The sequence below is a fragment of the Rhinolophus hipposideros genome (assembly GCF_964194185.1).
Source record: "Rhinolophus hipposideros genome assembly, chromosome: 2".
In the NCBI taxonomy this organism is placed as follows: Eukaryota; Metazoa; Chordata; class Mammalia; order Chiroptera; family Rhinolophidae; genus Rhinolophus; species Rhinolophus hipposideros.
In genome coordinates this window covers 51820292-51835797 of record NC_138048.1, presented here as the reverse complement: position 1 = coordinate 51835797, position 15506 = coordinate 51820292, and the positions used below count along the sequence as shown (strand labels likewise).

At 40.0% G+C, this 15506-nt stretch overlaps 1 protein-coding gene across 1 annotated transcript; it reads left to right on the top strand.

Annotated features, from left to right (window-relative positions):
* Window positions 1-10718: 10718 nt before the first annotated feature.
* Window positions 10719-13796, top strand: TM4SF19 (transmembrane 4 L six family member 19; the record flags this gene model as incomplete). The annotated part of the gene is made up of 4 exons (XM_081072615.1): window positions 10719-10901; window positions 11313-11390; window positions 13177-13346; window positions 13613-13796. 4 exons carry the CDS (start codon window positions 10719-10721, stop codon window positions 13794-13796), a joined length of 615 nt encoding a protein of 204 aa, XP_080928741.1.
* Between the last annotated feature and the right edge of the window lie 1710 nt (window positions 13797-15506).

Sequence of the window (15506 nt, the reverse complement as noted above, 5' to 3'; positions counted from 1 at the left end):
AACATGGGACTTGTACTTTAAGGGGCTTCCATCCAAGTTATGGCATGAATCTGTTAGACAAAATTTTATTCACTCCTTTAAGAATCTTTTTTCTTAGAACGGTTTTCCTTTTGATTGTTAACAACTTCTAAGCACCTGGTGTCCTTTTTTTTAAGCCCTTTAAGAAACAAAGTCTGTTTCCAAGTAGGTATTGATTGTTCCATGGAAGCTCAGGAGTGTTTGTAGGCTCTGTGCATGCTTTGTGTATAAGTTCAGTTTGAACAATGTGTTTTGAATCATCTGGGATGTCCAATTCTGGCATGTCTTCATTAATTGTGTTTTTTAAACATTTTTCATGTCATTTTTCAAACCTCATTTCCCACCTTATTCAGAGAGGTTAATCAAGGAATGAAATTTCTTTGGGGATAGGGATGGGGGTGGGTTGGGAACTTGAGTGAAGTCAACTTGGGGTATTTGCTTTAAAGTGTTTCTCAAGCGGTTCCTAACAGTATTTAGAGATTCCCTGGGATGTTTGTGTACTCAACTTATTTTGGACAAAGTGGTGGTCTTAGTAAGATTTGCATTCTTAATGCAGGACAGGCTCTAAAATTTATCTGTAGTGTAACTTAGTTACTGAATCCAAGAAGATAATGGACATAGACAATGCTCCTATTGTAGTGTTTCTGGCAAGTGCTCCCTAAAATGCACAGGTAGTTCTGTTTTCCAGGCTTTTAATCCCATGGTGCTAGGAGAGACCATTTGTTTCTGCAGGTCTTCTCAAAAGTGGGAAGAAGGTTGGGGTGGCCGGTTAGCTCAATTGGTTAGAGCATGGTGCTGGTAGCATCAAGGTTGCCAGTGTGATCCCCGCATGGGCCACTGTGAGTCGCGCCCTCCTTAAAAAAAAAAAAGTGGGAAGAAGTCTTTGGGGCCAGTGAGTAAGGGGCAACTGGATCACCCACTAAATTTTTTGTTCAAGGCACAATAGAGACCCTCCTGTATATCTATCTAGTGAGTGATAAAGGTGCTAGGGAAAGCCTTCAATTTAAAGACACAAAAAGGCCGTAGAAAATCTAAACTTGTAGGAGAAAAACATGCCATTAGATAAGGCAGAGCTGTAACTGCTGGCTAAGACTCAATGGAACTTCCACTTGCTCTAAAACCAGGGAAATCTTAGATAACTGGGTGTGATATATCTATAGATACACATAGTCTATAGGTAAATGATTTCTGAAATGAGGATCTTTCTCTCAGTTGATCCTCTGGTTTTGGCTGTACCAAATTGTGAATATTCTTGCTGTGTTGTACCCAGTTGCTTTATATTATTGCAACTTGAATTGGGGAGGGGGGGTGGGACATTTTGGGTGGGGGAGGGAGGGGAGTGGGACGATAAGTCTTTTGAAGACATCAGCTCACTGTGCTGAGAGAGGGACCAAACTCAAGGAAACCTCTGATCTATAAATTCAACTGCTGCATTTTTTATAAATACATGTAAATGTCCTGTTGTAATATTTGATCTTGAAAATAAAATAAAAAACTTTTCAGTATTAGTTCTTCGCAGTGTTTTGTTAGATAAGACTGTGGATATAACTTTTATTAATACAATTCAGGTTTTAAAAGCTTTTCCACATATTGTCATGTTTAGGACGGTAGTATTTATGGACAAAAGTTAGTTCATTGTCCCATTGTCAAGGATAATGCTTGCTAGTTTTTTCTGCTCTTAGTAGTATGTTGGACATTTATGGTAAGTGTTCCATAAAAGTTGGTCAAATTGTCATGAAATCATTAGGTTTGCTAGCCTTGATGGGAAAGTAAGGTTCTATATTTGACACATTTGAGCAATTCAAGTGTCTATTTCGTTTTTCAGACTAACAATAATGACTAAGGACTTGGTGTAAGCAAGTGAAGAAAAAAGTAATTACTGAATTAATAGAAAAGCCAGGAGGTACGATTATATTGTTCAGTAGAAATGGAGATTGCCTCCTAGCTCGCAGTAACCTTGAGGGCCAGTTTGTGCTGCTACTTTTCTTCCTCTTGTGGAACTACTTCATCTCCATGCTTCAGCAACATATCCTCATTAGCCTTGCCATCTTCTCTCAAGACCTTGTTTCCCTGGCCACATGGACTGGTCAAGGGGTGGGCACCCTCCTATATTGGGCCAATAGGGTACCTTTCCCATTCCTCCAGCTGTAACGAGCCTCACAATATGCCAAATAGTAGAGACATGGTGATGAACAAAACACGCACAGCCCCTGCCTTCAAGGAATTTTCTTTTTAATTAGACATACAGACAAGAAGCAAATGAAAACAAACAGATTTGATTCAAATACTAGGAGAAAAACTAGTAAGGAGCGAATTTTGCTTTAAATAAGATGTTGGGGAATAATATTTAGGCTGAGACCTGAAAGATGAAAAGAAGGTGGCCATGGTAAGGATAGAAGGAAAACTTCCAAACAGAATGACAAATGCAAAGGCCATGGAGCAAGAAATTCTTTTATGTATTTGAGGTATTGAGGGAAGGCCAATGTGTGCCTGGCATGTAGTGAGCAAAGGGAATGGCATAAAATGAGTAAAAGCTAGATCATGCAAGGCCTTATTAAGCTCTGGTAAGGGACTCAGCTAGTGTCCCAAGTGTAATGAAGCCATTGACGTGGATGGTGATTGAAAGAGAGCAAGAGTAGAGACCATTGAATGATCAAGGTACAAAATAGGTTGCCTGGACCAGAGTGGTGGCAATGGAACTTGGAAGTAATGTATAAATTATAGATGCATTTTGAAGGTAGCAATTAGACAATGTTGGATTAGATGTGGTGGAGGAAAGGAAGGAAGGAAGGAAAGAAATCAAGAATGACTCAAGTTTCCAGCAGGTGGGTAGATAGATAATTGGTATCATCACTGAGGTGGGAAGACGGGTGGATCAAGCAGGTTTGGTGAGAGAGCAATCATTTTGGATGTGTTAATTGTGGTATTTCCAAGTGCGGTACAGTAGAGGAAGTTGGATGTGTGAGTCTGAAACTTAGAGGTGAGGTGGACTGGAGTTAGAAATTTGAAAAATCAGCATTATATGTGGAGTTTAGTACCTTGAGAAAGAATAAGGTCACCTAGGGAAAAAATTAAGAGTGCTCAGAATCCAGGCCTGGAGCTCACCAACATAAAGAGGCCCCGTCAAAGAGATGCAGCTCATGAGGGAGGAGACACACCAGAGTGGGGTGTCAAGGGAGCCAAGACAGAATGCTCAAGAAGGACCTAGCAGCCAACAATGTCTAATTCTGCCTGGGGGTCAAGTGAAAAGGACTAAAGTGTTCATTACATAGAAAAAGTCACTGGAGACCGAGGAGTGGGTTGAAGTTTTATTTTTATACTAATGAACTAAAAAAAAAATAGAACTTCCTCTTCAGTGCACTGGCAAAAATGGCAGCTCTTTCAACATCTCCTATCTTCCTTTTTTTCTCCCTCCAATTAAGGGAATGTGCTCTTGTTTAGTCAGCTGTCAGTTGAGGTTGGAGCCCACCCACAAGGAAGCTGATTAGTCTGTCACTTTTATCTGGGAAAGACTGGCCTGATTGTCATCTTTTCCCTTTTCCTCCTGCCACTGAATTCCATTTCTCATCTTCCTCTATTCCTTGCTCAGATCCCACCTCCAGACCCCACAGTAGCCCCCAGCATGGAACATCTGTCTATCCTGTTTTCCCAAGCCTTTCAGCTTTGGGAATCCTTTTATGGTGTTAGGCAAATTATTTTCCTACCCAGGCCCCATTCTTAATTTGTGCCCTCAGACTCCCATTTGTTTCTCCCTAGAAATAATCACCAACAAAGTGATAACTAGTAGCTGTGTCTCCAATAAATCAAATTCTAAGATAATTAACACATTTGTGGAAAGGTAATACTTTTAATTCTTTCATGGCAGTGACCAAGCCTCTGTTACAATAGAGGGCCTACTACAGGGAAGTTCGAACTTAACCGAAAGCTGGCCTTACTTAGTAAAACTATTGCAAGTATACTCGTATAGTTTCTAAAAGAAGTGTCTTGTTCATAAGGTTAATCACTGAACTAATTGTCACAAATTTATCGTAAGGAACAAAGACCTACAGCTGTCATCACCAGCCCCAACTACGTTTGTCACTTTAAGGGGTTAAAGCCAAATTCCAGCACTTGTCTTTGCTCTAAAAGCACCACTTAGGTATTCATGTGAGAGTGTCTGCTATTAGATAAGCCACTGGGTTCTGAACAGAGATACCTTCTAAAAATCCAAGTGATACCTGGCAGTCAGACATCAGATCATTCAAATTGCCTAATTACAAGATTTCTAACACACTGCATATAAAATCCCTGTTGCTAAGCTGAGATTCAAGAACTGGAGAGGACTAACCCACTCTAGGCAGCTTGCATCTTATTTAATTCTCAAAATAAACTTGAGGTAGGTATTTTATAAATGAGAAACTAAGTCTCAGATTATTACTGAGGTGCGGTAAACAACTGATAAATATTTGTAGCAGGAATTGAGACACAGATTTCTCAGGTGTCAAAACACCACAGTACTGCCTCCAAGAGGAAATACATGAAGATAGTTGGAATCTGGGTCGGGGCAAAATAATATCTCAGCCCTCAGTATGCGGGGCTGTGTGGAGTGTAGAGTTACACAACATAGGCTCATCTCTCCAACCTCACTGTTACTCTGAGCAAGTCAAATTCCTTTGGGCTATAATCCCTTTATCCACACAATGAAGCTAACCTAACATTTATTTTACTTGCCTTAGGTCTATTGTAAGGATCTAATGAAATAGTCTGTAAATGTGCTTTGTAGGGTGAATAAATGTTTCTTTGTATTATAAAGTTTTGTGCATCCTCAGCCTAGTGATATCTTCTATCTAAAATCAATTATCTGGGAAGAAACAAGAATTCATTTAAGCTCAAAAACCATTCCCTTTTACCAGGACAATGAAAACTGGATCCTATTTAATGAACTTTTCAATAGCTGTTTACCAGCTTTTGCTTCAGACATACATCTGCATGCATAAAAATTTCATACACAGAAAGCAGCTCGTATGCAGTTTCAAAGGATGTAATAGGCAGTTATAATTATTCCTTATATATATGTAGCAAGGGTTTTCTCAGTATTGTTTGTCTAATTTCATCATTAGAAGTAAAATCTTTGCGCATAGAGACTATGTGTTTTAACTTCATGCAGTGCATAAATTCATTAATCAAGTGATTCCTGAACTGCTGCCATATTCCAGGTGCTATGCTAAATTCTGGGTATACAGAGCAGACCCAGACACAGCTTCCGCCCTTAGGAATCTCACAGTTGTGGGGGTTGCCAATTAGCTCAGTTGGTTAGAGCATGGTGTTCTTAACAAGGTTGCCCATTTGATCGCCACATGGGTCACTGTGAGCTGTGCCCTCTACAACTAGATTGAGATAACTACTTGGAGCTGATGGGTTCTGAAAAAAACACAAACAAATAAAACTTAAAAAAAAAAAAAAGAATCTCACGGCTGTGGGGAAGAGGCACATAAATAGGACAGGTAAATCAAAATGAAATGGGAAGAAGGCAAAGATTTTTTTAAACAGGACACCAAAAGCGATGACCGTAAAGGGAAAGATTCATAAATGCAACTTAATTAAAATCAAGAACTTTTCTTCATCAAAGATATCATTAAGAGTGAAAAGGCAAACCACAGACAGGAGAAAATATCCATAGCATATATATTTGACAAAGGTCTCGTATTTGCAATTCTAAAGAACTATAAACCAGTAATAAAAAGACAAAGAACCAATAAAAACCGGACAAATGACTTGAACAGGTTCTCAAAAAAGGACCTCCAAATGGCCAATGAGTACATAAAAAGTGCTTACTCATCTTGAAAATGCAAATTAAAACCACAGTGAGATACTACTATACACCCGCCGGAATGCCTAAAATTAAAAATGTTGGTGAGAATGTGAAGAAACTGGAACTCTCACACCCTGCTGACGGGAGTATAACTTGGTAGGACCATTTTGGGAAACTGTTTGGCAATATCATTTACCAAAATTAAATATTCATATTCACCTACCCTATGACCCAGCAGTCCCTTTCCTAGATATATTCCCTAGAAAAATTAGTGCATAGGTAGTTCTTCCAAAAGACATGTATGAGAATATTCTTAGTAGCATTATTTATAATAGGCAAAAATTGAAAAGAATCTATCTTTTCAATATCCATCAATAGTACATTAAATTGTATTATAGTTGTGCAATGGATAATACTCAGCAACAGAAAAGAATGAATTATATGATGGATGAAACTCGCAGATATAATATTGAGTGAAAAAAGCCAAACATAAAAAAAGTACACACTGCATGATTCCATTTATATGAAATTCAAGAACAACCAAATGTTAATCGATGATAAAAGCCAAAATAGAAGTTAACACTGGGGATAGAGGTAATGATGGGAGGAAACACAATAGAAACTTCTGGGGATTTGGAGATGTCCTATATCTAGATCTGTGTGATGGTTGCTCTGGGTGCACATGTAAAAATTTGTCAATTTTTATAATTAAGATTTTCGCACTTTATGTAATACTTAAATTTAAAAAATAATAAAGTGCAATGGGAGCATAAGTGCTTAACTTTGAGTGAAGAAATCAGGGAAGACTTCCCTGGAGGTATTTGAACTAAACAGGGCCTTGTCAAAATGGGGTCACAGATCAGAGGAAGACAAATACCATATGATTTCACTTATGTGTGGAATCTAAAAAAATAAACAAACAAATAAAACAGAAACAGACTTATAGATACAGAGAACAAACTGATGGTTGCCAGATAGAAAGGGGGTTGCGGGGGCTGGGTGAAAAAGCCAGAAGTACAAATTGGCAGTTACAAATATGCTGTAAATAAAGTATAGCATAGAGAATTTAGTCAATAATATTATAATAACCATGTATGATGCCAGGTGGGTATTAAACTTATTGGAATTATCACTTCATAAGTTATATAAATGTCTAACCACTATGCTGTACACTTAAAAAAAAGAATCATAAAAATGTTTGTCCCTTGATTTGTAATCCTATTCTTGAGAATTTATCCCAAGGAAATAATTAAACATAAGATAAAAGCTATATGCATCTCCTCTAATGTAAAAAAAAAAAAAAAAGAGAGAGGGAGAGAATCTAAATTTTTAATAAATTATTGCCTGGGCAATCTTATATAAATTCACAAGGATTGCTATGAAAGCTGTAGAATCATAGGAAAGTGTTTATGATTTCATAATTAGTGAAAAAGGCAATATATGTATGTATAATATTGCTATAACAATGTAAAATAGAATATGCACGTGTTCAAAGGCTAAAAAGAAACATGCAAATATGAAAACAGATGTATAAAAGAGCTGAGATTATGGTGAAGATTTTCTTATTTCTTATAGATTGTCCTTATAATAAAGTTATTTTTTTTTTAAATCCTAAAAAATTGGGGTCACAGATCTCCCATGCAGGGAGCATAAAATGCTCAACAGTCTGGTGTGACTGTGCCTGGGGCTTGAACAAAATGTCGGAAGGTACTGGGTAAAAAAAGTAAAGGAGCCATGCAACACACAGAATTGAGCTAAGAGCAAAGCAAGCAGGGTAATAAGTTAAAAATGGTGGCTGCTCTGTTTAGGGCTGTTCTTCCAAAGAGCCCAAATTCTGCAATGAGTGAAACACAAATGGGCGGCTAGTTTGTGAAACTTGCTGCTTGGGAAAGAAGAGGAATGAAGGTATTTCTCACGGGTGCATCCTCTGACTCATTAAGACGTTTTTGCTCACGAGGCCATGCCTCCTGGTTCCTTCCTTAGCGTCACATGAAAATGAGCAAAGTGTGGGTCATCAGGAGAGGGCTCTCCAAGAGGAGGAAAGCTCCTTCAATGGAAGCCTGTGGGCAGTGTTGTGGGGGCACATACACACACACACACACACACCCGCGCATGCACACACATTCGCATTGGTGACCTCTACATATATTCAGAGTCTCCCTGGCCCTCCTCAAGGGTCCTGCAAAAGTAGCCCCAAGGTCCAGCCCTGCAGGAGTCCCAGCTGGCACTTGCAGGAGTGCTGGCCCACTCTTCTGAAGACAGAGGCTTCTCCAGGTTCTTTCTCTCGCATCTCGACTCTTGCCGACGGATGCAGGTAAGCACAGATGAAAGGGCCCAGTGAGGTAATGGCCAGGGAACAATACAGCCTAGCACGAACTTCCACTCAGGTGAGCCCTGGCTCTGCCACTGAGCAGCTCTGTGACTTCAGGTGATTTTTTTTACTTCTTTTCGCCTCCGTCTATCAACTTCAGACCTATATACATGCTTAGAATACTTTTCCCTTCCCAGCTTTGCCTGTCTCATGCCTGTTGTCATTTAAGTTTTAGCTCGCATAGCACTTTGTCCAGGAGGTTTTACCTTGAGTCTGCAGGACAAGATTAGGGTCCCTCTGTGTGCTTCCATTACACCTTAAATCTGATCCCTCTGCTCAGGACTTGATTGTTACCAGCCTTTAAGTTCCTCAAGGGAAGAGACTGTATCTGATTCACCATTCTATCCCAACCCCTAGCATATTGCCTGGCAGAAAGTGGTCATTTAATAAATATTTTGCTGTTCATGAGGAAAATGAAAGAAAAACCTGGCTAGATGATGAGTAAGGTAGATAGACACACAGAGAATTTTCGATTCCTTCTCATCTCACTTATATTGTTGCCCAGACAGCTAGCTGATGATTTGTTCACCCAGCCATGATCTCAGGTTGGAATATGGCCTCCCCTAAAGCCTGGTTTTAATAAGGTTTTACCTTATCATTCCTGCTTGTCTCTTCGGATATCAAATTAGCCAACCTCTTTGCCAATCTCCTAGCTCACATTTTGGAAAGCATTTCTCAGAGTGTTATGATTTCTAGGGAAACAAAGTCAGGAAGAGGAAGTGAAATTCAAACTAAGTGCCAGGCCTCCTGGCTGGAGCAGCACAGCAAGTGCTTTTGGTGTAAGATCAGTGTGACAGCCAGGATTCTCTGCATTCCACTCTTCCAAAGGCCATGCTCAATTTCGTGGGTTTTTCCTCTCATGTCCGTAATTTTTAGTTTCCCTTCTAAAACTCTTTCCTGATAGGAGAAATTTCCAGAGAAGAGATTGTCAGGGGGATGTTATTTTGGTGATCTGTATGGAAACAGGTCTTACTCAGAGGTGGAATGGTTTGAAGGCTGCTGAAAGTGTTTCTGAACAAAAGCTTCTCCCTTCCTGTGGTCTAGAGAGCATGTTTGAAAGTCCAACTACACACCAGTACTCATTTGGGCTCCTGAGAAAACGTCAGTCATGTGGGAGGGGTGTGGGTTAAAGTCGTAACTTGCTAACACCCTTGATTGGTTAATTCTCTCCAACACTGGGACACACTGACAACCCCGCACTCAGTGACAGGACAGTCTGGGGAGGGAGGCTGCTCAGACGTGCACTTGCATCACAAACTGTTACCCTACAGGTGTCCTGCTTAGTTATTGAATATGGATTGCAGTAATAGTCAAAGTATCTATTTTTCTGTTTTGCATATGGATTGCTCCAGCACCATTTGTTGAAGAGATTATCCTTTTCCAACTGACATACCGTCTTTTTCAAAAATAATTTGATCATTTGTGTGTAGGTGTATTGCTGAACTCTCTAGTCTGTTCCGTTGGTCTGTATGTCTTTATATGTATTTCTTTACCGTATTGATTACTGTAGCTTTATAATATCCTAAAATCACATGATGAAGAAGTCCTCCAACTTTGTTTTTCTTTTTTGAAATTGTTTTGGCTAATCTAGGTCCTTCGCATTTCCATATAAATTTAGATTCAGCTTCTCAATTTCTACAACAAAATCCTGCTGGGATTCTGACTGAGATTGCACTGAATCTATGCATCAATTTAGAGAGAATCGACATGTTAATGATACTGAGTCTTTTCATCCATGAATGTGGTATATCTCTCTATTTATTTAGGTTTTCTTTAATTTTTTTCAGCAATGTTTTGTAATTTTTAGTGTACAGGTCTTGCACATATTTTATTAAATTTATCCATAAGCATTTTCTATATTTATGCTATTGTAAATGGTATCTTTTAATTTTCACAATTTATCATTGATTGTGTATACAATAGAACACAATAGAATTTTTGTATATCAATTTTTTATTCTGTGACTTTGCTTAACTCACTTGTCGGTTCTAGTACTTTTTAAAATAGATTCCTTAGGATCTTCTACATAGACAATTACTCACAATATTACTTGTGAGCAATGATAATTCTCACTTCTTTCTTTCCTATCTATATAGCTTTTGCTTCTTTTTATTTTCTTATTGCACTGCAAAGGACCTCCTATACAATGTTGAATGGAAATTGTGAGAGTGGACATCTTTAAAATGCCATTTTTAAAGAGTAAGGATGACACTTTTAAAAATTTGTTTTTCTGTACCAAATAGAAATAATCACTGGCAGTAATAGAGGTACAAACAAAATATGAAGGGATGAAGTGTGTGTGTGTGTGTGTGTGTGTGTGTGTGTGTGTGTGAGTTGGCAGAAAATGGAACAATTAAATTCTATTGATTGGGGAATATTTATAAGAGATAGAGTTTTTAAGCAAGTTCCTTGGCTCTTCTTGATCTGACCCTGGGAGGTGACAGCATCTATAAGTCTGTTTCCCTCACCCCATGATTTCAGCAGCAGAACTATCATGACCTTCCTTCTGTTGGTTCTAGGACACAGTTGTCTCCCTGCATGATGAGATGTTCACAGACCTGCTCCCGCATCCTGGGGCTGAGCCTCAGTACTACAGCTCTGGTTGCTGCTGGGGCCAACGTGGCGCTCCTCTTTCCTAACTGGGATGTAACCTACCTGTGGAGGGGCCTCATTGGCAGGCATGCCATGCTGGGCTCTGGACTCTGGGGAGGAGGCCTCATGGTAAGTGTCCCGGGTTCCCTGGGTATGAACTCCCTAAGTGCCCTCCAGGGGTGGAGCAGGGTGGTGGTGGGGAAGGAGTGTTTTGATTCCTTGCAAAAAGGTTTGATGTAACAAGCTGGTCTTGAGTCTATAGCAACTCCAAGTGGTAGAAGATTCTAGGACGACTTGTCACAGTTGTTGAATTTTGGACTAGGCAGAATGGGTGTGAATGTTGTCAGATCAGACAACATTTAGAGTCAGATCAGAGTGACATCAGGCTAGCCATCCAAAATTGGGTCCTGACAGTCAAAGCCAAACTTGCTGAGAAAGATAGGATAATCAAGTCCATGTGTGGCTATCTCAATAGCCACAGGTGGCAGCTAAAATGTAAATTGCCTAGTCTCTTCTTACCATTTTTCTCTCCTCTCCCAGGTACTCACTGCAGCTACCCTCATTTCCTTGATGGGGTGGAGATATGGATGCTTCAGTAAGAGTGGGCCCTGCCAAAGTGTAAGCACCAGATTCCACTCTTCTAATACCTAGGATTTCCCACATTCTGTTTCTTTAGACCTAAGTAGTAAAAAGGCAATTTTGGTCTTCGGGTTTGATGTCAGGTTCTGACCATGCCCCTTAATCTCCCTAAGCTCTTAGGCAAGTTGCTTAACCTTTCTGAGCCTCAGGTCCCCACCTGTAAAATGGGAGTTAACAGGATCAAGTCAATGATCCCATTATATAATAAACCATAAATGTAATGAACTATAAATGTTGATACAAATGTGAGAAACTGTTATTTTTATTTTTTAGCCAGTTGAACAATATGGACATGAGTTATGTACATTGTAATCAGGTATTAATGATAGAAAATTAATGAAAGAAAATTTTTGCTTAAATGTTCTTAGAGCTGGAAGGTTCTCCCAAGATCATCTAATGACTAGATTCTGGTCTGATCTTTCCATTTTACAGATAATGAAACTGCAGCCCAGAATAAATCTGCTCTTTATTAATTACAGCGTCATCTATACACACATTTGAAAGCTCTCAGTTTGCTTACACACTATATTGCTTATTCAATCTCAGATGCATGAAACTGTGGCCCCCTTACAGTAACTCCGCGGCTTGCTTTGCTATCTGCAGCCCATGTATTGGAAATCCTACTCACTGAGTCAGAATGACATTTTAAAGAATTAAATATAAACACCCACACATTTCATTCATGATCTGTTCTCAGGCATGTCTGTTTTTCCCCTAGACAGGTGGTTTCAGACCTGAGTATGTATCAGAATCCCTGCAGGGTTTGTTAAAACACAGATTGCTGGGCCCTACTACCAGTTTCTGATTCAGTAGGTCTGGGGTAGAGCAACAAATCTGCATTGCTAACAAGTTTCCAGGTGATGTGACGCTGCTGGCACTGGGACCACATTTTGAGAATCACTGTCCTAAGCTTACATCAGACTAATTCATCTTGAATCTTTTAACTATGAGCCAAAACTTAGTGTGCACCTTTCTCTGTGTCCTCCTAAGTTCCAAACCAGCTTGACATTAGTGGGGAAATGACTCTATAGTTCTGATTAAAAACTATTTATATGTTTTATTTAAAATTATGTATTCTTTGGAAGGGAGAAAGACATCTAGTATCCTGGGAAAGAAGCCAATTTGGAAGCAAAGGAGAACTCTGCCAAGAAAATAAACTCATTGTTATCTTTTCGGAGGGAGGGGTGGGTGGGTGGTGCACCGACTAGAGAGGTACAGTGAAAGAATTAGTGTCATTTCAGAGTTGACTGTAATTTCCCTCCCTCTGTCTCTGTCTCCTTTCTTCCTTTCTTTCCTATCTTTCTTCCATGCTTGATTTGAGAAAGACAGGAATCAGGGATAGGAGCTTGGATATTTTAGAAAATACAGCTTTCCCTTAAAAGAGTCAGAAGTGTGCATGTGATAACCATTCTGACCTTTTAACCTATAGGCTGAATAACTGCAATCTAAGCTTTAAAATTTCTGATGCCAACCTGCTGAGAAGCTCTGAAAAGCCTTCTGAATCAGGGAGGTCCAGGTTCAAGTGCCAGTGTTTCCTCCTTCTCAGTTCTTCTTCTCCCACCCTTTCCTAGCCCTACCAACTGACCCCTCATCAGCCACCTTACCTTGGTTAAGCTTTAAAGGAGGGGCCGTGGGTAGGAGTAGCCCCATGGATATAATGGGAGAAAGCCTGAACACCAGAGAAGTTAGACTTGTCCGGATGGCCCCACAAGTCACCTAGTCATGATGCCATCTTAGGCTTACTGTTTCTTTTCTCCCTCTACAGATGCTCACTGCTCTGTTTTCAAGTGGCCTGGCTTTGCTTGGAGCCTTGATTTGCTTTGTCACTTCTGGAGTAGCCCTGAAAGATGGTCCTTTTTGTATGTTTGATGTCTCATCCTTCAATCAGACGCAAACTTGGAAATATGGTTACCCATTCAAAGACATGCATAACAGGTAAATGGATGGAGACTTGGACGAATTTGCAGCCTTTTCTGAGAGGGAGGGAGGGAGAAAGAGAGATGGACTACAATCTCCTTTTGGTGATGCATTCTAGCATTTCACTCCTCTGAAGCTCAGAAATTGCAAATACAGCAATAGTCACCCTAAAGAGTCTAGAACTAAGACCTGAGGTGGGCGAGGCCCCAGTTTTCTATTGAGATTGCTTATTTGTCTTTTCTTACTTATTCCTCAACTTCTGGTCTCCTTATATTTTGGGATAGGAATTATTTGTATGACCATTCACTCTGGAACTCTGGCTGCCTGGAGCCTTCTAAAGCTGTTGTTTGGCACGTGTCCTTCTTCTCCACCCTTCTGTGCGTCAGCCTCCTCCAGATTTTCCTCGTAGTCATTCATTTCTTCAACAGCATCCTGGGCCTTTTCTGCAGCCTCTGTGAGAAGTCATAGGTAATGCCGTTTCATGCGCGAGAGTTTTCATCAGAAGCTGCCTTGAATCCTCTCTGCAACTAGGACTTATGGGTATGAACATAAACAAACTTCCCTTTTAGGTATTCCTGCAGGAATAATAAAAAGAATAATTCCTTACATGTATGTTGAATGATATAATGTTTTTAAAATCACATTGTAAACTGCAAGATGATATATTTGTAGAAGGAATAATTAAGGCATTATTGTGTAGGAACTTACACTCTGTAAAGTGTCCTCCAGCCAGGATCTCATTTCAGTCTCTCAACAACGCCATAAAATCTGTCACATGTCATACATAGAGAAGTTAAGGCTCCTAGAGGATAACGGACTGGCTGCCCGAAAGCACTCAACTAGGTTCAGGTAACGTCAGTACCTGAGGCCCTATCTTCTAAATTCAAGTTCACCAGTTGTTATGGACTGAACTGGGTGCCCCCCAAATTCACAGGTTGAAGTCTTAATCCCAATTGTGACTTTATTTGGAGATAGGATTAAGGTTAAATGAGGTCATAAGGAAAGGACCCTAATCCACTAGGACTAGCGTCCTTATAAGAAGAGGATGAGATACCAGATCTCTCACTCCACACGAGCACCAAAAAAAAGGACATGGCTAGAAAGTTGCCATCTGCCAGCAAAGGAGAAAGGCCTCAGGAAAAACCAAACTTGTTGGCACCTTGATCTTCAACTTCCAACCTGCAGAAAATAAATTTCTGTTGTGTAAGCCACCCAGTCTGTGGTATTTTGTTATGGCAGTCTGAGCTGCTTAATCTACCAGTGTTCATTTCATTAGTGTTCAGTGCAATTCAAGAAGTAGTATATACTGAGTATCCACTGTGTGCCTGGCATTCACTGCTGTGTATACTGTGGATCTAAAGATGACTGAGACATGGTCCTTGACCTTGAACCCTGCCCTGTCCTTGAAGAGCTCATGGTCAGGTTAAGGAAACAAACACATGTGCCAATAATTTAAATGTCATATAGTAAGGGCCGTGGTAGAGGTCAACAAGGTGTAATGAGAGCTCAGAGAAACAATGAACCTCCAAGAAGAGGATCTGTAAGAGACTAAGGAAGACTTCAGTTATGTCTTAGCTGATTCTTGAAATAGCCCAGCAAATGGGGCAGGGTTTTCCCAGCAGAGGGACCAGCACGCTCTAAGGCATGAAGGAGAGACATGGAATGGGGTGTGTGCAAAACTGGGATGCCACAGCTACTTCTAATGTGGAACGTGGAAAGCAGAGGACCTCCCTCTCTCCCACTTTAGGTCATGAAGCGTCTTATCTGCAAGAAAAGAAGTGTGAATTCTGGCAACACAGCCATAAGGAGCCAATTGAAAGATTTCAAGCAGAGCAGTGGCAAAGGAAAGTCATTCTGAGGGCAGTGTGAAGTGGAGGCTGGAAAAGTGAAGGTGAAGTGAGTTTCTTGGGGTCCGGGAGACCAATGTAGGCAATACTATCAAGAAAACACTTTGTACAACAAAATCTGGAACAGTAAAATTACTTGGTTTCTAGTGGAACTTGCAAAGATATGCTTTTATAGAAACTATCCCCTTTGTGTCTTATAATAGCAAGTTTTGGAATGTGTTGATCCAACCAGTAGGTTAAAGGTTACCAAAGGAAGCCTGGATGGATATTGAAGAAATTTCTTTTCTGTTTTTGAAGCAGTCAGAGACCAGGATACTACATCTTTGTAAAC